The sequence below is a fragment of the Blennius ocellaris genome (assembly GCF_963422515.1).
Source record: "Blennius ocellaris genome assembly, chromosome: 20".
In the NCBI taxonomy this organism is placed as follows: Eukaryota; Metazoa; Chordata; class Actinopteri; order Blenniiformes; family Blenniidae; genus Blennius; species Blennius ocellaris.
In genome coordinates, this window is record NC_137669.1 from 3,102,486 (window position 1) to 3,126,400 (window position 23,915).

A 23,915-nucleotide genomic window follows, 5' to 3' on the forward strand; every position below is an offset into this window, starting at 1 on the left:
CCAGCGGGACACAGTTCAGACGTCGTCATAATGGAAGATGGTTTTAATTAAAATGAGAGTTACGCTATAAAACCCAAACATTCTTCCTGCTGCTGCGTAGAGCAGAGGCCCGCCACACCTCATCATAATACAAGTACATATGTTGTTTAAAATCATGTATTTCTTCACCAGGACATTTAAACTGACCAAAAAATTCCCAATATATTTTCTGATCTATAAGTAGAATTTTTTGTGGTTGTTTGTTTGTTCATGTAACTTATAAAACCAAACAACTTACCTATCCAAATGAAAATATCATCCGTGACCACTGGATGTCACTGTGTGACCACAGAAAGCTGCGACAGCACTACAGGAAAAACCTACAATATTACCGTATTTCACAACAAAATACATCCAAAAGAAAAATATCTACACTAGAAAAATGTGAAGAAGAAACGCTGAGTAAGGTGATGAACATAATCAAACAAAAAGCAGACAGCCAGCGCTGAGGAACAAGTTCAACTTCCAGCCGAGGATTATGGTCGGTGCAGTTACATCTGGAAATGGGAAATTAATTTGATTTCTGGTCTAGAAAACACAGCAGCTGCTCTTCCGAATACATCTGTGGAAGGTCCTATTTTCACGGTAATAATGCTGAGATTGCAGAAAGCGACTAGCATTGCCTCTGCGCCGTACTGTTATAGTCATGCTAACGGCTACGAACCACCGGAGAGGCTTGTTGTTAGCGGTATCAGTCTGGACAGACGCTGCCGCCTCGTTGTACGACCTCACATCATTTAATTTCTTTAACATCAGAACGTTGCGATTTTTCCGTTTTACGATCCGCCGGTCCAGATTAGCCTGGATTTTATGAAACGCCATCACACCGAGTGTGACTGGCCTGCGTTGGCGCAGCCTGAGATCCAGGTGTGTGCAGGAGTGTGTCGGTTGGCTCAAAGTGATAAATGTTGGGCGGGTTGGTTTTAATGGGCCGGCTGCATCGGCTCTCAGCGCCAATTAGTCACCTGGATGGAGTGAGAGTGAAGAACAATGAGCGACGCCCCACTGGACCCTGCAGCTCCGCCTCTCAAACCCTCGCCCACACCAGGAAGGTTGGATTTGGCAGAGGAAGACTGACTGATGACTGAACAGAGGCAGACATCTGGATTTATCATCCCAGTGCCAGGCGTAGAAAGAAGTGGGTGGGGGGGTTGGGGGGGGGGGGGGGGGGTTTGTCTCTGTCGTCATGCTGCTGACTGTTGTGGTCTCTTTCTAACATGTACAATTCCTCACAGATGTGGCGTTCACTTTTAAGGCATATTCTCTATCGCGGCTATTAAAAACCCAAGTAATGCCGCCAAGATGTTCCCAGAGAGAGGAGCTGTATAAAACGTGAAGCCCTGCTGCGCTCCGGAGGGGAAGACAGACTCACTGATGTGTTGGGGGTTTTTTTTATTTATTTTTTTAAACATGAACCACAAACACAGTGGTTTCACAAAGTTATCCAAGTCCAAACAGATTCTCAGCCTCGTCACAAGCGAAGACGAAATAAAGACGCGACCTGTTCATGGGATTCGCGCAGCTTCTCTTCCTCTCTTGAAGGAGCAATTTTTCCTGTTTTTTAACAAGCTTCTGGCTTTGCACGGGGAGTAATAGGGAACGTCTGGATGCATTTGGAGGCTCCTCTCTTTTCATTGCATTCCTGCTGAGACGATCCGGCGCAGCCTATAGCCGGCAGACCATATATTTCTCAAACAGCCAGACCCATAAAAACGCAAGAAATAAAACTGAAGACGCACTTTAATGAGCAAAAACGGAAGTAATGACTTGCAGAGGGGAGGGAAATGTTTCTCCTCTCTTTCTTGACACCAATAACCGGCGGCCGGCGAAACAGCACAACTTTCCCCTGGGATTCTCCTCCGGTTGGCAATTATCACCGACCATGACACTTTGAACAATGGCTGGATCAGAGCGCTCGACTCTGTCATCGCCAGTGAATCCCATTAGCCGCCGGGCACAATGGCGCTCTGTGAAGACGGAGGCAAGTATCACAAGACAGCTTTCTTCCCCCGCGCCGGAAAACAAAGCTTATTTAATGTGTCTGGCCGAGCCGAGCCCAGCGTCACCCTTCAAGTTGCTGTTTGAGCCTTAATTGTTTTCTCCTCAGTGAGTCAATGCCCCCGGCTTAATGTGGTGCGGCGGCGAAATGACACCTAGAGCTCCGTCCGGACATCAGCAATGCCGCCATTCTCATGACACGGACCATTACACTGCCGACGAATACTTATGCAGACGACACACAGCCTTCTGACACTTTATTTTCTTCATCCTACACATGCAGTAAAAAATGCTTTCAACATTCCCACGGGCCACTGGTCATTAGGGGCTGAGCCCCACCTGGTGTCAGATTGATTCATTGAGATTATCTACAATATTTTCTTGTCTGTGAATAAAACTTCCTCTTATATAGTACATAATTACTGTGTGAGGACTGTACTTCCTGGTTATTGGTCTCCTCTTGGTGTTTCAGGCTGTGTTTTATCCTGATCCACACCAATGGTATATGAGTGTAGCTCGCCCCTCCCTCACCATGCAGTGTGTATTGCACTAGTGGGGCGAGCCCCTCCCTCACCATGCAGTGTGTATTTCATGCTCAGGCTGTGGCTCCATTCATTCATTCACATGATTTTGATTCCTCGTAGGGCTTGAAGCCTGAAGCCCCACTCACAACGTCATTTAGACGCTCAGAGCTGATTGGCTGGTGCTGATTGAGTCGCTGCTTCACAGAACCAGAGGGAGACAAACAAATACCTGCTTGTTAGCAGCTAAAGCTAACAAACAGTTAAGAATCAAAATTCATTATGTTGATTATTTATGACTTTGAAACGATTACTTTCATGGAGAAATTGAAAGTAACTGGTGGTAAAACTGTGTGACGCAATGAGGAAACATTTTTAAGAATCTTATGAACATGTAGCTTTACGGGTGGTTGATTGGTTGAGCTGCCATCTTTGCATCAGTACGACCTGGTTCAAGGTCTGCCATTGACTTTTTTTTTTTATTACATTTTTCAAATTTTTTTTGATGGGCTATCTGTAAGGCTTAACATTTTTGTGGGATCGGCACCCATATGGTTGTTATAAAGCTGTGGCTAAAAGGTGATACACCCACTTTACTTACTTAAGTATTTACATCTCGAAACGCCACTGAACATTCCTGCTTTCTGAAGGTCTTGATGGGATAAAGATGCTTCAATAGGGGGCGCTGTGTCACTGACTCCAAACAGTTTGGAGGAATAAACACTTTGAGCAATGCTTGTGTTTGTCTCCGTCTTGAATCGTCCAAAGACCAGAGGATTTGTCACTTTTGAAAAAACAAAGACGGCGCTTGGCAAAGGAGGACTTTGTTTTTCGTTTGTTCCCTCGATTCAGCTGAAACATGTAAATGTCGGGCTTTGGACTGAAATAAAGAAATGACCATATAGTTTGGAGGAAATGACCCATGTTTACATGTAATTCTTCCTCTATTGACCAGGATTAGTTTAGCAGGAGATTTAAAAGGACCAGCTGACCTTGATGGATGGATTTTACAACTAAATGTTTACATTCAAATAGTTGTGACTGATGAGGTGGAATAAAATAAAAAAAAAGAGTTGTTTCACACCGAAATGACAGCTTCTCCTCAAACTGAAGAAGAAAGACGTCCTGTAACCTTGAATCTTCATACTGATTTATAACAAGGGAAAGTTGGAAAATTGGGAAGAGGCTGTGAAAGGATGGATCATTTACACACAGGGCATTTATTTAAAATTTACAAATGAACATATATTCAGCATGCTGGAGAAAATCCACTTATGTATACATATTTATAAGGACCTCTATTAGCTATAGTAATTCTGACAAGAGAAAATAGGTAACATGTAGAATTCTTGCCCAGTGAAGCAAAAAAAAAAAACATGTCTGTCGAAGGTTTTAGTGGATTTATGGACTTTACATTGACTTTACATGACAGACTGAGCTTTAAACGCCCATATGCATAATGAAGCACCACAAATGAACATTTTCCTCAAGCAAACCAAACATTGTTGTCAAAATCAAATCAAACAGCAATGAAACAAACTGTCCTCACATAAAAAGGACCATATAGTTTGTTATAGCGACACATATACTGCAACTTGAAGTACTTTCATTACGTGGATAAATAGATATTGTAACATCGTACGTCGTCGAAGGGGAACAAGACAATTCGGAAGAGGTTGTGGATGAAAGGATTGTTTCCACACGTCAGTCTTTATATAAAACTGAATATATAGTTAGAACCTGCATGCTGCAAAAATAACTTTTATATTGATAAATATCGTGACGTCTATGAAGAAAGAAGGTTTTGTAGGAGGTTGTGGGGGAACGATGGGTTATGTACTGGACTTTTACCTGAGTGCAGTAAACAGATAAGACTTGTTGTTGTTTTTAATACAAATACACTTGTTTTTGTTACAAACCAGGACTTTTTGTCTTTTCAGTCTGAACCAAACAGGCTTTGTTTCTCAACGAAGACGACAGATGTGAGCTGCTTTTGAACACAACCTCAAATTGTTGCTGCACCCACTACAAAAGCAAGTGGAAGAGTTTGTGAATGAATGGATGAATTGATAAATGACAGAGATAAATGCCAGTGATTCAAGACTCTCTTTACATCCGATTGGAAAATACTCCTTCACTTTTATTTTAAGAAGAGTAACACGACCCCACAAGATGTTTAAACCAAACTGGGATCTTTTCAAAAAAACATCTTTGACGTCAAGCCATAAACGGTGTTTTATGTGTATAAAAAAACAACAAAAAGGACTCTATAGGTTGATGTACCCGAGCGTCTGTGTGTTTCTTGATCTCGGGTGTTTGTTATGGTTATTGCAGAAAAAGAAAAAGAGGCATGATGTCACTTAGCCTGTCAGCTTAAGTAGTAAACTGGGACCGGATCTTTGGGGGAGGATGAGGTGGATGGATGAGATATACACAGGACCTTCATCAAAGAGACCAGCCACGCCATAAACACAAGTTGATTAAAGCCAAAAAACGTACGTTTTCAGTTGATGTTTGCGATTGTGATGACAAATGGCGTTGGGCACAGCTCTGATGTGAGTGTGACGACGTATGGCTGAGTTTTCAACTGCAGTTGTTGTGAAAAACCTTTTCAACAGCCTTAAACCCTGAACCGGTCCAACAATGAAGCTGGTGTGTCGGAATCATCTGTATCTTATCATTGGAGAGGAAGAAAAAAATCCCCCTAAACAGAAAAACGTGGAGAGCCAGAGTTCCCCTTCAAAGGGCTTCCAGAGCCGCTGTTGTCTTTCAGGAAGGGGAGGGAGGGGAGATTGCTTTCAGCGGCGACCTCAGCCCACGACTGTTTCTCATCATTTTGACAATAAAACTCAAGGAGTTGAAACAAAGCGACGTTTCAAGGGGGGAAAAAATGAGGGGGCTTGGAGATTTCCGCCAGTCTCAGCTGAATTGTTCCCCTCCTCTCTGCCTTTGAATCCAGCAGCCAGAAGAGGAGACGAGGGGAAAAGAGCTTTTTGGTGGCTTAATTCCTCCGCGGCACCCCGGGGCTGGGCCGTGGACGGAGGAGACCCGAGACGCTTCAAATGCTCCAACCATGAATAAGTGACTGTGCTTTAAGTTCCCAGAGGTTCTTTGTTTGTCGAGTGTTGTATTTTTGTTTTAATCGGGAGCTAAATGTGACGCCTGGCTCCGCTGCGGGAAGGCCGGGGGAAGAGCGATCCGTCGGGTTATTATTGACACAATGCTCCGCGAGGTCCAGGCACTTCTCATGTGTTTTTAAAAAGAGCATTAAGAAACGTCAAGCAGAGCCTCGTTTAGCTGCACCCGACACCTCACAGCAAAAACACCGAAACAAAATCTTCACAATCGGTTGTATTTAAAGAGCACATCACCGGGATAGCAGGGCAGCGCATGCTTCAACCAACAACACAGAGATAGTTGGGATGTATATATTTACACAGAGATCTGTACAATTTTTTTTACATTTGGCTGTTGATAACAACAAAAAAGTCCTTCCCATTAGAAAAAAACCCCAGATATCGATAGTCCTCTCACACGTCGACGCTTGTGGAGACCTGCGCCAGCCGGGGGTCGGAGTCGATCTCGAAGCGGTAGTGGTAGCCCTCCCACACCTCCCGGCAGGCGTCCCGCAAGTCGTAGATGCGCTTCTTGATGCCCTTGCGGTTCAGGTAGAGCACGAAGAGGAAGACCAGGCCCACGAATCCCAGCACGATGCCCAGGAAGACGTACGAGGTCTGCAGCGCCAGGTCGGCCCCCGCGTCCCTCTGGTGGCAGCCCAGTGTCAACGCCGCCGCCGCCAGCAGCGACGTGTTCCTCATGCCCGCCGGGAACGCGCAGACCAGGCCGCCGGCGTCCCTGACGCGATCCTGCGACCGGTTGAGCCACAGGGCGAAGGCCTCGATGCCGCAGGTGCAGGTGAAGGGGTTCTCCCCCAGGCGCAGGGAGGCGTCGGCCAGGGAGTCCAGCTCTCGCAGGCCCTCGTCGGCCAGCGTCTTCAGGGCGTTGAGCCGGAGGTCCAGCTCCTCCAGGCGCTCCGGCCCCGACAGCGAGGCGTTGTGGACGGCCACCAGGGAGTTGTTGGAGAGCCGCAGCCGCCGCAGGCCGCCCAGGTGGGAGAAGATGCGCGAGGGCAGGTAGATGAGGCCGTTGTCGGACAGGTCCAGGCCCCGCAGGCCCCCCAGGGAGCTCCAGCGCAGCGACGTGGCCAGGTCCGTCACCGCCGAGTGGTTGTAGAGCGCCCGGCTCAGGTTGAGCTCGCGCAGCGACTGGTTGGCCACGGTGAAGGCCTCGGGGTGGAGGACGGCCAGCTGGTTGTTGCTCAGGTCCAGAGAGCGAAGGCTGCGGAGTCCGGCGAAGGTGTGCGACTCCACCGCCGTTATTCTGGATTTTAAACACAAAGAAGACGTTAAATTCACACACAGGACTGAAAGCAGCTAAAATACAGTCGTGACAAGAATGACAACAGGAGCTTCCTTTTTCCATCTATAACAAGCACTTCCACACAAATGTTGTAAGATGAATGTAAAATGCATTAATGCATTTAACTACTTGCTATGGTTTATCTTTGCAGAATCAATCACAAGAGCATAAAACTACTAGTGTTTGGCTTCTTGCATTCATTATCAAAGCATCTCTTATTTCTACTTATTGCATCTGATTGATTTCACTCATGAAGAGCTTTTCCAGGGTTTGAGCAGCCTTTGAATTTCATTTATGACACTTACACTACTTTGAATTTTCAATGATTTGGGTGCATTATAGAATAGAAATAAGTGAAATTCTTGTTCTTTTTTAATACAACGTGGCTGCCATGCAGGCTGACTCTGGTTGAATGGTTGCAGTTTGGAGTTCAGTGTCTTGCTCAAGGACACTTTACCATGTGGATGGAGGGACGTGAGGAATCGAACCTGCGACGTGCCGAAAGACTACATATGTTTGGACATATTAAAGGTCTGTCTTTAAAGGTAATAATTATAAGTGTGTCATGACACATTGCATTGGAGGAGAGATGAAGAGAGAATCTTCAAGTCGATGTGATTTTAGCCACATTTCTATTCCATGTACAGGTTCTAATTATAGCTCTGCTTGACCAGGAGAGAAATCCTCAATCAAGCATTATTGGCTTTAATGCATCTAAAATACTCACATTTCTTTCACGTTTTCGGCCAATATTTAGTGGTCGAGGACCAAAATATTGTTATGTGATATATTGTTTGTAACGTTATCTTTCACGATTGACTCCACAGTGGAAAAGAAAGACGGTTAATGGAAAAAATAGTTCTTTTTTTTATAATTACTTAATTTACTTAATGCAATCCGGATTTCCAGACCAAGACGGGAAAAGGATGAAAAGCAGAGCGATTGCAGCTGGTAACAATCGTGTTTCTTTTCTTTTTCTACTAAACCTTTAACCAAACGAAGGCTGGGCTGGTACCTGTTACTGCTCAGGGACAAGTTGGTCACGTTCTCCAGTCCTCGGAAACTGTCCGGTCCGATGCGGCTGATCTGGTTCCCGGTGATGAAGAGGTTCCGGGTGTAGCCGGGGATGCCCTCCGGGACCCTCCGCAGCTCCCTGGACACGCACTTGACGGTGTGCGCCGCCTCGGAACACTCGCAGCGCGCCGGACACGCCGCGGACACGGAGCCGGGCAGCGCGCACAGCGCGAGCGCGAGCACGAGGCTCCGCGTCCAGTCCCGCATGTCGCGACGGTCGGAACGCAGTGGAAAGAGAAACATGGAATGAAATGAAATGAAATGAAATAGATCCCAGGGAACGTGGGAGAAGTGATGAAGAGAGCGACGATCAGCGCGTCGTCCCGCCCGGGAAAGTCTCCTCTAACTCCGCATGTCTGCAGGGAAGTGTGGCTCTGATTTCCATGAGAACAAAAAACCAGGAGGAGGAGGAGGAGTGGGGGTCGATCAGAGGAGGAGGAGGAGGTTTATCCTGCTTTACAACTCGGGGCGTCGCTTCTTCTTCTCCAACAATGAAGTTAAAAGGACCGAAGGAGTGAAGTGATGATCTGCAGGGAGGAGCTTCACCCTTCACCTCCTGGAGGAGGAGGAGGAGGAGGGTCACTCCTCACCTCCTGGAGGAGGAAGAGGAGAGCCATCACCCCTCACCTCCTGGAGGAGGAGGATGAAGAGGAGGAGGGTCACTCCTCACATCCTGGAGGAGGAGGAGGAGGAAGAGGAGAGCCATCACCCGTCACCTCCTGGAGGAGGAGGATGAAGAGGAGGAGGGTCACTCCTCACCTCCTGGAGGAGGAGGAAGTGAAAGAGGAGGAGGAAGAGGAGAAGGAGCTTCACTCCTCACATCCTGGAGGAGGAGGAGCAGCAGGAGATGGAGGAGGAGGAGCAGCAGGAGATGGAGGAGGAGGAGGAGCATCACTCCTCACATCCTAGAGGAGGAGGAGGAGGAGGAGGAGCAGCAGGAGATGGGGGAGGAGAAGGAGCTTCACTCCTCACACCCTGGAGGAGGAGAAGGAGGAAGAGGAGGAGAAGCTTCATTCCTCACCTCCTGGAGGAGGAGGAGGAAGAGGAGGAGGAGGAGGAGCGTCACTCCTCACATCCTGGAGGAGCAGCAGGAGATGGAGGAGGAGGAGGAGGAGGAGATGGAGGAGGAGAAGTTTAATTCCTCACCTCCTGGAGGAGGAGGAGGAGGAGGAAGAGGAGGAGGAAGAGGAGGAGGAGGAGGAGGAGGAGGAGTGTTGGACCAAGTTCTCCAGAGTGGGTGTAGAAGCTTCCACCTTGATTCTCAGTTTCTCAGGTGTGAACCTTGAGGGCCGGGACCAGAAACTGTCCTGCAACAAGCTTCAATCAGCCAAACAACCAAGAAAATGGTCAAACAAAACAAACAAACAAAAAAAAAAAACGAAAGAAATGTAAAGAAAACCTTGATTTTGTTAAACATGTATTTAGAGTATAAGTTCTGGCCACATGAGCCAAAACAATCTATTTTATTTATTTATTATTCATTTAATTTATAGCACTGCGTTTTCCCAGACCAGTTTCCAGATCAGCTCCACAATGTACTGGAACCTTCCAGGACCTTCCAGGACTCTGTGGTCAAAGTTTCAACAAAGCATGTGCAGTTGTTTTGAGGTAATCTTGCTAACAGACCTACAGACAGATAAATACACTCCGGTGATCTTACTTGTAATGTTGTAGTACATCAGCCAGGACTACAGGTGGCGCTGTAACTGCCACAGAAATACACCAAAAAATGGAGAATGGCTACCACGTTGCTATTAAACTCAGGTTATTCTTTGTTTGAAAAAACGTGCATAAAAACAACAATAAGGAGATGGTTTCTATAACATTTAACTCTATTTTGCAGCAGAAGGTTTAATTAAAATCGGCTTTATGTTGAGATTTTAGCCATTTTCAGTAGTAATTGCTTAGTTTGGTAATAATATCAATATTTTCAATATGTGGACTCGCAACAAAGAAAAACATGAAGGTTGAAATGTAAAGGTTATTGTGGCATTATTTCACTGGTCTGGACACTGGAAGATGAAATGTGCTGGAAGAGACGCTGAAATAAAATGTGTTTGACATCACTGGTCTAAATCAGACGCATCATGGAGGGTTTGGATTCACCTTCATTGAAAAAACACATAAAAGCACCAGAACTATAAAAACTAATGACATTTGAAACTGGTAGTAATATAAACTGTAAACTTGTGCCAACAGGCGACATGACAAAAACACTTTTCTAGTTTGATCCCAGAGCAAAAACAGATGAATTTAAAACGGCTTCCAAACAACAAAAACACTTTATATATCAAATATAATGAAGATGTTGCCCATCGATGAAGACCTGCTTTACTTCATCTTCAAGTGAAAGTTTGTCACCAGCATCCCTGTAATAATCCTTGTTTTTAACGATTGTACGGAGTAACTAAATCCTTCAGTGTCACATTTATTGGGACATCAACCAAAGTAACACACGCTGTGTGTCATCTTACACTTTAGCAACTTTTATTGGATTTTAAGATCCTTTTGGAATCTGTTGACCAGAAACGATATTGAAATAGATTTTCAAAGGAACTATGTGTAAAAATACTTTACTATTAATCCCCGGTCACTGAGACGTTACAATTAACTTATTATAATAAGGAACCTATGTGGGAAGACGCCGTTTGGTTCCTAGAGCTCGATGGGATGAGTCAGTTTAAAAGACGCTTGCGAGAATTCCTGAGCTGGAAGACCTTTACCCTGAAGAATGCGCCCCCCCCTCCACCCCTCCACCCAGGTGGTGTGGTGATCCAGGGGGAGGGGAGTCTCTGGGGCCAGACTTTAGAGCCTTTGATCCCCCTTTTCATGAATCCTGTGATGCTCAGCAGGATAAAGGGCCACCAAGTGGGACCTTTTTAAAAAAAAAAGTCATTTGACTGGAATATCAAAGCAGCAACCGGCTTCCCCTCGTCTTCCTCCAATGTTTATTCTGACACCTTCTGAGGATTCCTGCAGGAACGAGTCTCTATAGAGGCGTCGTCCCAGATAGACACTTCACATTTAGATGCCTTATTAGAATAATTAGTAACATTTCAGTGACCTCGGATGAATAGCAATGTATTTTTACACACGTCCCATTCAAACCTTCACAGAAAAGACTAAAAACATATATATATATATAGCGATCAAAGTTAATATTGGCTATTTCTCATCCTATTTCTACCTATTTACACTGCGTGTATATCAATTCTGTCAATTTACTCTATTGTTAGAGGATTTCTTTCTTTTTTACTGGCTTTTTCTTTTTTCTTATTCTATTTTTTGTGCTCTTTTTTTTTTGCTCATTTAGATATTTACATATGTTTACATATTTTAATTCTTTAATTTGATAATTTCTGCACCTTTTTACCTTGAGCTGTTGTAAGTTTGTGTTTCCCCCTGGGGAGGAATAAAGCTCTATTCTATTCTACCTATAATAATAACGCTTCCCATGTATTTATGTGTGTGTGTGTGTGTGTGTGTGTGTGTTGTGCCTAACTGGGAAGCGTTGATGTGTGATGGAACGTCTCCAGAGTCTTGTAATATCAACGTAGTCGCTTCCCATCCAACAGAAACAGCCTGGGTCATAATTCAACGAAAGAAGTCCGACAAACTTGTACAATAATAAACATTTTTATTGGCGTTAAAGCTGTAAGTCATACACACATCCCCCCCCCCCCCCCCCCCCCCCCCACGCCGTGTGATCCGCAGCATAAAAGACATTTTGGAGGGATTAAAGAAACAAAAGAGGGTTTTCTTCTTCTTAAATTGCAGGCTGGTATGAGTATATATGGATAGTGGCACTAATAACGGCGTCCCGGCTGTCTTTTGTGGACGGGACGGCAGGTCTCCACATTCCAGGACCTGGATCCTGGAGACGACAAGGCACCGCAGCAGGAAGGCGCTCACACCATTCAGAGGATCTTCACTCAGTTTGTTAAAAGGAGCCGCTTCCCTCGCCGTCCACTTTCTGTCGGAAGCAGTAGTAATGACGTGGCGGTGTTTTATGTTGGAGATCAGCTGATCTCAAAGGGCCGTTCATTCATTAGCTGTAATGAATGAGCCGCGTCTTAAAAGGACAAGCTGGACATTCACCGCCGCAGTTTTGTCTCCCGCTTTTCCAAGACGTTTAGCGCAATTACCGAGACAAAGACGTTTCTCCTCTTTGTCTCTGCTGCTGCTCACTCCGTCCAGACACACATGTAAAATGTCACAGCACTTAAGGAGTGATGAGCACATTTCCAATTCTTTTCCCCTCCTGTGCAGAATAATACACACACTCTCTAAGTGAGGCGACGCTCCCTCCCAGTCCGCTCCAGGCCTTTACACACAACTTCCAACTGTTTTTCTTACTCGATAACGAAAAGAAAAACACCCCACCTCAGATTACTTCTCAGCGAAAAGCATTTTAAAGGCTTTTATAGTCATTATAAAACAGCTTGTTTGGAGGTTTTTGTCTTAAATGTTTACACTAATTTCCAGAAACTACCAAATTTAGATGTTTGTACGAGTATTCTTAGTGAAGATCTTGCTTTGAGGTGCAAATGAAAACGCATCGTTTTTGTTTCAGAAAAGTTTCACATTTCCACGGCAACGTTTTGAGAACTGTCCCTTTAAGTGAAAATGGCAGAAACGCTGAAGGCGATGCGGACATCATGCCGGCTGACGATCACACCTGCAGCGTTTTTCGAAAAAGTTGTGTTTTGCATTTCCCCACCCCCGTTTCCATGGAGACGAGAGTTGGAGGGTTCACCAAAAGTTCCACCGTGGACGCCATTTTCAAAAAGTTGCACGTTCAGCACCATCGTCATGTAAACCTTTCATTTATCCATCATAGAGCAGTATTTTGCAAACTACTGCTGCTTTATGTTCAACACCAAAGAGGATTCTTTTTTAATCCAGAGTAATGTTGATTTACTTCAAAACATTAGCTCATTACTTTTTCTTCTTTAATGTTTAGTAACTAAATAGAAGCAAAGTATTTTTGTTTGGCTCCCCGTCATTATTGTAAATTTGATGGAGTGCTGCTTTATTGTTATTTTTGGCACAAGTACTTATACAAAGACAAATAAATGAAATGATGAATGAAACATGGAGAATCCTTTTGGCTCTAGTTTGCGAAACAAATCGGTTTTGTGAGTTTTCATATGATAAGTGGGGCTTAAACACATGTTTAGAAAAGTCCATGCTGTGAAATGACCTTCAAATGAAAACACAGCAGAACTTTTCTATCTGCGGGTAGAAACAACCACATTTACAATATTCTGCCAAAAAAAAAGTCAAGAAACAAATAAAGATTGAAGAAGATGGCAATCTCGTAGTGTTTAGCTTTCCAGTCTCCAGATAGTAGGATTCCTACCCCCCCCCCCCCCCCCCCCCCACCCCCATGTTGTAGAATTTAATAAATAAAACTCATCAGGTTTCATTAGGTTAGCAGTGTTTGAAAGTTTTCCATCAGTCTGAACCAGAATCGAATGTGATCGGACAGATTGAAGTTGAATGTTTGATTTTACGACTTCCTGCGTGACGATTCCCTGGAAGGTGACACACCTGGTTTCCGAGAGGAAGTGATGGTATTCCAGGAATCCTGAGCACTGTCGTAACTAGAAAGCAGCACACAGTCACCAGAAAGGTTTCAATTTGGCAGCACTGATAATGGAGCTTCAGTGGAGGATGGCACGAGTCCCAAACGTCTTCAGTAGAACATTGAGAATCCAACTTTTAGCTGTGGATGAAATAATCTGACAATCTGACAGATTCTGGCTGTTTGACTTCAGCCTCTGGTGTGTAAAGGCCTGGAACTCTCCTCTGATGCTGGAACGATCCTCAGTAAACACACAGCCCTCATTTCTGATGATAATCACAACCACACACTTCATTGCCACGGCGACGAGCCACATCTTTCCAACACTTTTTCATACAAACACACACTCGTCGCCGCTCAGACTCGCTCGCCGAGGCACGAGAGAGAGTCGTTGGGGATCTGAAGCGAGCGAGGAGAGCACCTGATGGGAGCGTGACGTCACCTCACACATATTACAGGTGAGACGGACGGACCAAGACGAAATGCCGCCGATCCAGCCGGGGGGGAGGTCAGAGTGGAGAAAAAAAAAAAATGGCACAGCGCCAACCCTGCGGTTCAAAACCCCTTCGCCCAGAAGACGCTCCGGATGATTGGGGGAACAACGCTGACCCTTCAACGTTCAGTGGAAAGGTGGGAAACAGTGGGATGGAGCTGCGGTGGGGGGGTTTGGGGAGGGGGGGTGCTGAGGATCCCAGCTACCTGCTGCTTCTGGCAGTGGCGCAGACAAAGAGCCGGCCTCCCCCCCCCCTCCTTGTTTCTGTTTGATTGCAAACAATGAGGGGATTTGAATCTGCTCGCAAACAGCCATGGCAACGGAGCGCGAGTGCCAACCATCGTCTGGACTTATTCAACGAGAGGCGAGACGCAACTCTGTAGGCACCGACTTCAACTTTTCTCCACAAAAACAAAAAAAAAACCCAGAAGAAAATAAAACCTCTCCAGGACTGAAGAACACAAGAATTGTCTGATTCCCTTTTTTTCATCCAAAAATCAAAAATAGAAAAGGAAAAAAAAGACGAGAAAGACAAAGAAAGGAAAAAATAAATAAAAAAAGAGGAAGAGAGACAAAAAAGGATAAAGAAAAAATAGAGAATGATAAATAAAGAAAGAAAAGAAAAAATGACAAAAGGGGAAAAAAAGAAAAGGGTTAAAGAAAGAAAAAGATTGGTTCAATCCGACCAGCAGGTTTCCATCAGTCCACCTCCACAGTTTCCTGGATTCTCAATGTTTTAATAAAACTGGTCCCTCATCAACACATCAATTTCTGAAGGCATTGGAGAACGTTCCTCTCACCGGCTCGTCGACACAGAGCCCAGAAAGGAAAGAAGTTTAGTTTGGAAGTCATGCTCTGGAAACAGAGACTCCAGCCTCCAGCCTGCTGTGACCTTCAGGTTTGGTTGTGGTGAGAAGCTCAGCTTCAGCTTGGTCGTGTCGCGTGTTTGGACCCTTTAGACCTGCAGGACTGACGAAAACTAACTGACCAATCCTGACAAACAAAACATTTGAAGGACCTTCGATCTTTTCAGTGTGTAACTTGGCAGTCGGTCCAACAACCTCCTCCTCCATTTGGCACATGACCAGAAAACCTGAAGCGGCTCCGTTTCTCCGGATATCAAACGCAGCCACATTCATTGAGTTACAATCAGTGAATCGTACCGTGAGGCAATGTGGGCAACGCGAGTGTCGCTGAGAAAGACGCTTGATATCCGACACAGAAGCTCACGCGTGAATAAGAACCTGCATATAAAACACAAACTGCTTTTGCGTGTTTCGGCAGAAGTGGCGGCGGCGTGGAAGAGCCACGTTGGAACCGGCCAGGCCGAGCCGCCGACTCCCCGGAAAGGCAGCGGAGATTTAAACACCTCGTGCTCCCATGGTAGAAAAATGTCACCCGGGAAGCACGGAGTCGTGAGAGCTAAGCCCCAGATATATTAGGTCAAGAAAGACAATCGAACATTAAGGCATGGAGATGTTTCCCCTCAGAGAGAGAGCTGAAGCAGTTTTAACCGTTAGTGAAGACACACCGTGGCGAGTTCCGGCTGTGGGCCCGGTCGCTGCAGGCGGAGGAGCGATGCATGTTGGGGGATGGATTCCAGTTCTGTCTCCAAACACCACGTGGACAGTCACGTCCAGCAACTGTCTCCCAGAAGACAGTACTTTGTTGGTCTATATAGAATATCTCCTCAGTTACCGTGTGCCGGACCACCCCCCCCCCTCTGTTGTTCACAAGGTCAGCGTCCACATCTGACCCCAGCGAGGGGGGGTGGGGGGACGTGCTCCCGCTGCGTCCTCCACCCACCTCCCAGGTCACCGCAGGTTGAACGCCAGCGCCACGGTGAGGACGACGCCCAGGAGCATCAGGAAAGGCAGCCAGGTCTTCAGGAAGCCGGCGCAGCTGGAGGGACGGGAGGGGTGGGACGGGAGGAGGAGGGACGGGAGGGGTGGGACGGGAGGAGGAGGGACGGGAGGATGAGGGACGGGAGGAGGAAGGAGGGATGGGTTGAAGGATGGGACGAGGAGGCACGAGAGGAAGGATGGGAGGACGGCACGAGGGATGGAGAGGAGGGACCGGAGAGGGGAGGGGTGGGACGAGGGACGGGAGGAGGAGGGACATGAGGGACGGGAGGAGGGGCAGGATGAGGGACGGGACAAGGGATGGGCAGGAGGAAAGGCAAAAGGAGGAGGGATGGGGGGATGGATGGGATGAGGAGGCATGCGAGGAAGGATGGGAGGAGGAGGGATGGGAGAATGGCACAAGGGATGGAGAGGAGGGACAGGAGGAGGAGGGGCAGGACGGGACAAAATGGGACAGGAGGAGGGACGAGAGGAGGAGGGACAAGAGGGATGGGACATGGGATGAGGGACGGGAGGAGGAAGGAGGAATGGGTTGACGGATGGGACGAGGAGGCAAAAGAGGAAAGACGGGAGGAGGAGGGACAGAAAGAAGGATGGGAGGAGGGATGGGAGGAGGAGGGGCAGGATGTGGGACAAGAGGAACGGGAGGAGGAGGGGCAGGACGGGACGGGACGAGGGACGGGAGGAGGAGGGGCGGAAGGAGGAGGGATGGGGGGATGGCACAAGGGATGGAGAGGAGGGAGGGGAGGAGGAGGGGCAGGACGGGACGAGGTGGGACAGGAGGAGGGACGAGAGGAGGAAGGCCGGAAGGAGGAGGGACAGGAGAACGGGACGAGGGATGAGAGGAGGGGCGGGGCAAGGTGGGACAGAAGGAGGGATGGGAGGAAGGATGGGACAGGAGAGAAGAGCGGAGGGACGGGAGGAGGGACGGGAGTGTTAAACGCGTCGTCGCTGCATTTTAGTTTCAGTTTCATTTTAGTCTCGTGTTGTCATGGCAACGTTTTGAAAACGATGCAGTCGGTGCTGTTTGTTGTTTTTGTTATGAAACGATACACATACAAGCACACAGAGAACAACACGACATAAACATGAACAATTGCGAGAACACAGACATTTGTATGGACTGAAGACAAAGTTTAATTGTTATTATTATTATTACTACGGTGACTCAACTATAAAACTATTTACCACCGTGTACATGTGCAGTAGCAGCATTCAGAAAAATTGCATTTCCCCCCCGTTTCCCAGGAGACAAAGTATTTCCAAGAAGTTGTGTTTTCAAAAAGTTGCATTTCCAGTGGTTGTCGTATGACCACATGTGACCACACACACCAAATACAACAAAGTCCTGAGTTTTCACTTGAAAAGGTTGTCGTGTCCTGAGACGGGAGTCATTTCATGAAAATGTCCTACTGATGATACAGGATCGATCATTGTTGACCCTGTCGTTACTATGGCAACCAGCGTTTGCAGTGAAAACGCAACTTTTCTGAATCGCTGCACGAGGTATGAAGTTCTTCTGCACGAGACGTTGGACACAAACAATGAAGGAATCCAGCACACTGGTGCTGGTCACTCTGGAATTTAGAGCTTCTCCATTCAAGTAAACATTTATTACACCATGGTCTGGATCACCATGGTCTGGATTACCATGGTCTGGATCACCATGGTCTGGATCACCATGGTCTGGATCACCAGCGTCTGGATCACCATCTTATTTCTTACAACCAAATACTGACGGGAACAAAATGACATGCATTAATAAGTGTAGTACATATAAACAGCACCTCTAGTGGTCCAAAAGGAGAATTACACCATTTTCAAAACGTTGCCGTCTTTGTGAATTATTTTTTTCAATATTGTACCATCATGTCTTGTCATGTATATTCTGTAATTCCTCAGATGAAGACCACTTCCTGTTGGCCTCTCTGTACGCGTACTGGAGCTGGTCTCACCTGACATGTTTCCCGTGGACGAGGACGAGGAGGCAGAGCTTCACCATGTTCCACGAGGTGCTGTTCTCGTAGCGCATCAGATTCAGAGCCATGGCCACGTGGGAGTGACAGTTGTCGCAGCACAGGTTGTGCTGAGAGGAAACAAGAGGTCGCCAGCAGATTAGCACGACGATCCGGCGAATCCCGGAAACCCCGACTCGGCATTTTCTTTACCATCCTGTGCTTGTACTCCTCGGAGGCGTCGTGCACCGCCGTGTCCCAGGCGTTGGAGCCGCTGGCGTAGACTTTACTGACGTCCAGCATCCAGTACCTGGTGGGGGACGGGACGGGGGGTCAGACGCCCTCACTGACCACCAGAGGGCCACACAAACTACACGCTTTTAAACAAACTCTAAAAACCTGCAGTTTAAAAAAGGTCTTCTCTTGAGTCTCTTATGTTCCTTTTGAACACAATAATCCCAATGCATTTTTTAATTTAGACTTTATAACTTACCTTTTATATGTTTCCTGGAGCACTTGGAGAATGTTTAAATGCAAAGTGCATTATAAATACATTTATTATTATTATGGAAGTAAAACTGCCATCAGATTCTGAATTCGAATTTGTAACTCTGAATTTTTTTTACCATCGAAATCACACTTTGAATTTTAAAAGCTGTCGAATTTCAAGTAAGTATCTTTTTTTGTTTTTGATTCTTTTTTTCAACGTCTAAAAATATTCAGTGTGTAAAAATTCAATGTGTCTAAAAATTCAGCTGCAAACAAAATTCATCCAATTAATGGAAGCTTTGTTTGTCACGTGACCAACAAAGCTTCCCTTGATTGGATGTTGGCTGAACGAGACAGGTATTGATTGCATCGTCCTGATGGCAGAGATTCTGGCTGTTTTGCAGCTGAATTTTTTTTTTTTCAGATGAATTTTTACACACTGAATATTTTTAGACGTTGAAAAAAAAAAATCAGAAGCAAAAAAAGATACGTACTTGAAATTCGACAGCTTTTAAAATTCAAAGTCTGATTTCAATGGTAAAAAAATTCAGAATCTGATGGCACAGTTTTACTTCCATATATTATTATTATTATTATTAATATTATGTAGAAAAAGACAAAGTATGGCTTTGTTATAAATAAAAATATATTCACTCACTTTGTCGGTCTTCCAAAAGCCATGTTGTCTTCCTGCAGGAACACACAAAAAAAGAAATTCAAAACAAAATACAAAATAGATCAAATACTATTTATATAATAGTCTGCTGATACGACCTTTTAGTTTCAGGATACAAACGACATCAAACAATGTTTTAACCCAAACAAAAATCTCATAAATATTGATCATGATTGTGAAATCTGACATTACATGTTTAATAATGAGTCCATTTTAAGTTGCGACCTCAGAAGTTCTTCAATGTGTGTCCACAACATTGAGTTTTTTCTGATGCTACTTGCATTATTGGCTCCCAAAGAGGAACTTTTTGAAAAACGTTGCGGAAACGCTGCTTTTTGAAAACGCGTAGATGTATTTCTTTTGTTTTTAGCTTTTTATTCCCTTCTGTGTCACCGGACGTCATTTTCAACACATTTCTGTACAACAAAACCTTTCTGAAATGAAAAATGCAAAAATGTCAGACGAACGCCTTAAGAGACCAAATGTTTGACACGCCAGGTCTCCATCCGGTGGCTAATGTATCTTGATGTGAAGTGTAAAAGAGATAAAGATGGTGTTATGTTGTTCCTCTGGATCAGTTTGCTTCCTGCACCGGAACTTGGCTTTTCTTTTTTTCTTTATCAGACAAAAGCTGCACCCACAGGGCGGAGCCTCGTCATGGAAACTCGTGTCGAGTTCCCATGACGACTCAACATGTTGACAAAGAAAGTATCAGGGCCAAGTGGTTAAAGATTTATTTATTTCCCTTCACTTGATTCTTTATCAGCTTTCAGTTAATGTGAAAACAAGTTATTCTCTTCAGGCCGTTGAAAAGTCTCCTTGAACTCCATCTCGTTGCAGAAACTAAACTTGCCTCCCGAATACAAACGTGGAGGAAAAGATGAGCCCGCGATGTTTCAGAGCTGCAGTGAAAGTACCAGCGTCGGGGTATTTGACCTCCAACTCTGCTGAATGATGAATGGGCGGGTGTTTGACACCCCCAGCAGGTTTTCAGTGGACACCTTCAGCGCTCACCTCCCGTCTCACTTTACATCCACCAGCCTCAGGTGACCGCGGGGGCAACCAGCCCCTCCAGGGGAAACAACCAAGAGGGATTTTAGCTTTCCACAATTTCAACATCTGTGTCGTTTTTAACACAATCGGCCTGAAGTCATTGCAGCATCGTAAAGCCGGATCCTGAAGGTCTCATACAGAGAGAAACCGTCTTTACCGCTGATCTCCTTTACGGGAAGTCTTTACAACGCAACGAGGGGTCGAACCCAAAACGGCCAATAGGAATGGAGCCGAGCCAATCCAGTATTAATAACGGGTTCCGATACAAACATAATTCATGGATTGGAAATTTATGTTCCAACCTGCAGAGATTTCCAATCCATGAAGCCTCGTCTGCTTTACTGTTGCTGAAACGACTCCACAGTGTTTCCCTGCTGGCTACAAACTGTGGGATGGATTTCCGGCCGCGTAGCAGCACTGTGCTTTTCAATTTTTTATGACATGTTCGCTGTTTGGACGTATTTTATGCTCAAATCAGCACAAAGCAACGCATCAATGTGGATGTTTGCAAAGCCGTTGTACAGCGAGGCGTCGCTCTGCCGCCAGAGGTCACCGTTTTAAAACTGCAGCTCTCCAGGAGAACAGTTCTGACATCAAAACAATGAACAGCAGCTCCTCCAGGCTGTAGCAGGAGATTCACATCTCCATGAAGCTGCGTCCTCCTCCACGCTAAACTCTCTGAAAATAGTCCCAATCATTTGTGTTGCGTGGGTGACAGAAAAATTGCTGTTTGTGTTGCGTTGCTAAAGAATTCCCCCAGGAATGAATTAAGTGATTCTGAGATTTTAAAGATAGATAGATAGATAGAAGATTTCATGTAATTCGGGTATTAAGCCGAATTGTAGTTTCAGCAAAAAGTTTTTTCGTGGCAATAACCACAGAAAACACCACAAAATGATCCAAAATGTTTCAATACAAGAACAACCAACAGCTCCAACTGGCCTGGCATGATAACTACATCGATTTCAGCTTTTCTGCCATTTCCATTTAAACGGACGTCGTTTTCCAAAATGTTGAAGAAATGCTAAAACTTTTCTGAAATTATAATAAAAAACAATGCAATGTCAGGAAACGTAACCTTAAATTGAGACCAAAGAGGAATTCTGCAACTATACGTGCCATATATTGCATACAAAACAGCCGCTCTGTGTTCTTCACTCACCGAGACAAAATATGGTCCGGCGAAGTCTCGGATGACTCCGGTGGAAGTGCAGATTCCCATATGACCGATGAAGGGAAACAGCCATCTGGATGGAAGGACAGTTAACCCGATTGAGATGAGGGAAAAGACAGGTCTGCACATTTTCATACACTTATCTGTTTTTCATCAACTGGACTTGCATTTTTACCACAACTCACAATTTATCTACCTCGGAAAATCAGGCTGGAATGATCCCGTGTCCAATTTGCCTTTATTATCTTTAATCTTTTCAGTTTGATTAAATTTTTAAGACACCTTTAATGAAGGATAAAAGTCAAAGATTTGGTAAAAACTTTGTGAACGACTGGAAATAAGCGCAGACTTGAATTTTTTTTAATAATAGAGTAAAGAACTGAAAGAAAAGAGCCAGAATTGAAGAGTAGAAAACATTCAAAGGGAAATAAGAAACTGGGAATTTGATAACACTAAGTGTGAAAAATACATGTGACCATGTGGAAAAGTTTCAGAAGTGAACATAAGATCACTGAACAGACAGAATAATGAAAACCGTTTGAATCATAAGAAGGTTATTAGAAGTTCTAGTATGACACAGTTTCAGGTTTGTGGCGATGTTGTGCAACAGTTTAATCAACATTAAACACGTAATTTCATCTGCGTGTTGGTTTATGGATGATAACATGTTTATCAACAGATCTGTGTGAATTCTTTGCATTTTAGTCACACGAACGCAACCAAATGGGAAAAGCACGTCTTGCGTCATTGAAGGAGGCGCCACAGTAAATGAACGAGATATTAAAGTATGGGGGTCTACAGTTGGTCAAACCTCTGCGATATCTCCAAGGTTAAAATGGACTCGTAGACAGAAGATCTGGGTGAGAAAGTGTTTGTATAACTCGAAAAGACACAGAGTGATTCATTTTAGCAATGATGTCAAGTTGCAGTTAGTATCACAGCCACTTTCATAGTTTTCCTGCACATATACACGCAAGCGATAGATGTGTGGTTAAGTTGTGAGCGATCAATTTAACTTCGCCGCCTCCTGACAGCAGCAGAGTGAAAAAACAACAACCAGGAAGAAGCAGCAACAACATGAAGCTCCCTGACGGTGTTACGGATCAACTGGTTCCCTTGTTAACCGACGACCGACTTCTGCCACAAGACACTAGTCAGAGCAGATGTTAAAATAAGAGCCACAACACTTAGTATTTACTGTAAATACGATTAAACAAGGCACTCACCAGGACAACTACTTAGTTTCGACGGAATTTTAACATCTGTTGTGACAGGCGCCAGTGTAAGAAGTCGGTCACCAGTTAACAGGGAAACCAGTTAATCCGAAACACAGGATGCTAAAGCTAAGCTCCCCACAGCTGTCACTCCCGCAGCTCTCGCCCTTCACAACGCGGCGACGGATACTCACGACAGCACGGGGATGGGCGTCCAGACGATGCAGTGCGGGTAGCGGCTGATGCCCGGGTTGATTTTCTCGGACGCTATCTGATAATTCTTCATGGTGTCTTTCTCCACAACATCCGCCATCACCAGCTGTAGCGCGTGAACTTCATTTGTCCCACTCAGCTTCCGTCAAGCCGGGAGCACGACCAAACCGGACGCTGGGTGCGGACCTCCAAAGTAACACAAACTACTACTGTTGTTCACGTTTACGTCGCGTAAGCAAAATATAACTGTGACACGTTTGTATAAAATGATTGTTTTATATTTATATCTGTTCAAAATTGTAACGCAAACAACGTTTGATCTTATTAAATGTTCACTGATCATATACTTTCTCCTACTTTGAAAAGCTCACCAAGAAAAAGTCCAGTTTCTGTGACAACGACCAAAGTGTAATACCACGTTTTTTTCTCTCTCAAACAAGCCACTTATTGTCTTTAATTGTGGTTTTTAATATTAGTTCACTTAAAAAAAAAGAAGATATTTTCATGAATGACTACTTTTGTAACTATTTTCCCTCACAAAAGTACCAGGTTTCTTTCTTATTTTGAAATGACGTAAAACTGGTTTTGCAACAGGGAGGAAAAAAACCCTTATGTTGAGTATTCATGATTTTGTAACATCACATCATATAATTCATAATTACTTGGATATGACTGCACACTTGTATAATATTGTACATCCTTAAAGCCATCACACATAAGAGTAGGTGTATAGAATAGACTCAAATAGAATGTAGTTACACCTTATTAACCTCAGAGGGAAATTAATTTACAGCACTGCTGTTACACCACATGGAATACAATAATAGACTAAAATATATCTGTGGCCTTGGTTCAGTTGTTAGGGTGGTTGTCTCTCAATTGGGGTATTGCAGATTTGATTCCCCATCTCTGAGCCCCAAGTTGCTCCTATTGGAGGGATTGAACGCCTGACATGGTAACTTCCTTCCACTACTGCCTGTGTGTATGAGTGAATGTGAGTAACACTGCTTCTGATTCATTTGTTGAGCCTGTTGGTGTCGCCCACCCTCGGCCTGTCAGATGCAGCAGATGTTGAAGGAACTCAACATCGGAGAGGGACGGAGGACACAGACACCCTGTCCCTCCTCAGGTCCTCCTCCAGCTCTTTG

General features: G+C 45.0%; 2 protein-coding genes across 2 annotated transcripts; both read right to left on the reverse strand.

Annotated features, from left to right (window-relative positions):
• Window positions 1-6,088: 6,088 nt before the first annotated feature.
• On the reverse strand, window positions 6,089-8,258 carry tpbg1b (trophoblast glycoprotein 1b; the record flags this gene model as incomplete). The annotated part of the gene is made up of 2 exons (XM_080516558.1): window positions 6,089-6,938; window positions 7,993-8,258. 2 exons carry the CDS (start codon window positions 8,256-8,258, stop codon window positions 6,089-6,091), a joined length of 1,116 nt encoding a protein of 371 aa, XP_080372684.1.
• A 7,667-nt stretch (window positions 8,259-15,925) lies between these two features.
• On the reverse strand, window positions 15,926-22,867 carry tmem222b (transmembrane protein 222b; the record flags this gene model as incomplete). The annotated part of the gene is made up of 6 exons (XM_080515575.1): window positions 15,926-16,033; window positions 17,949-18,079; window positions 18,162-18,258; window positions 19,096-19,127; window positions 21,329-21,413; window positions 22,749-22,867. 6 exons carry the CDS (start codon window positions 22,865-22,867, stop codon window positions 15,946-15,948), a joined length of 552 nt encoding a protein of 183 aa, XP_080371701.1. The 3' UTR covers window positions 15,926-15,945.
• Window positions 22,868-23,915: the final 1,048 nt, after the last annotated feature.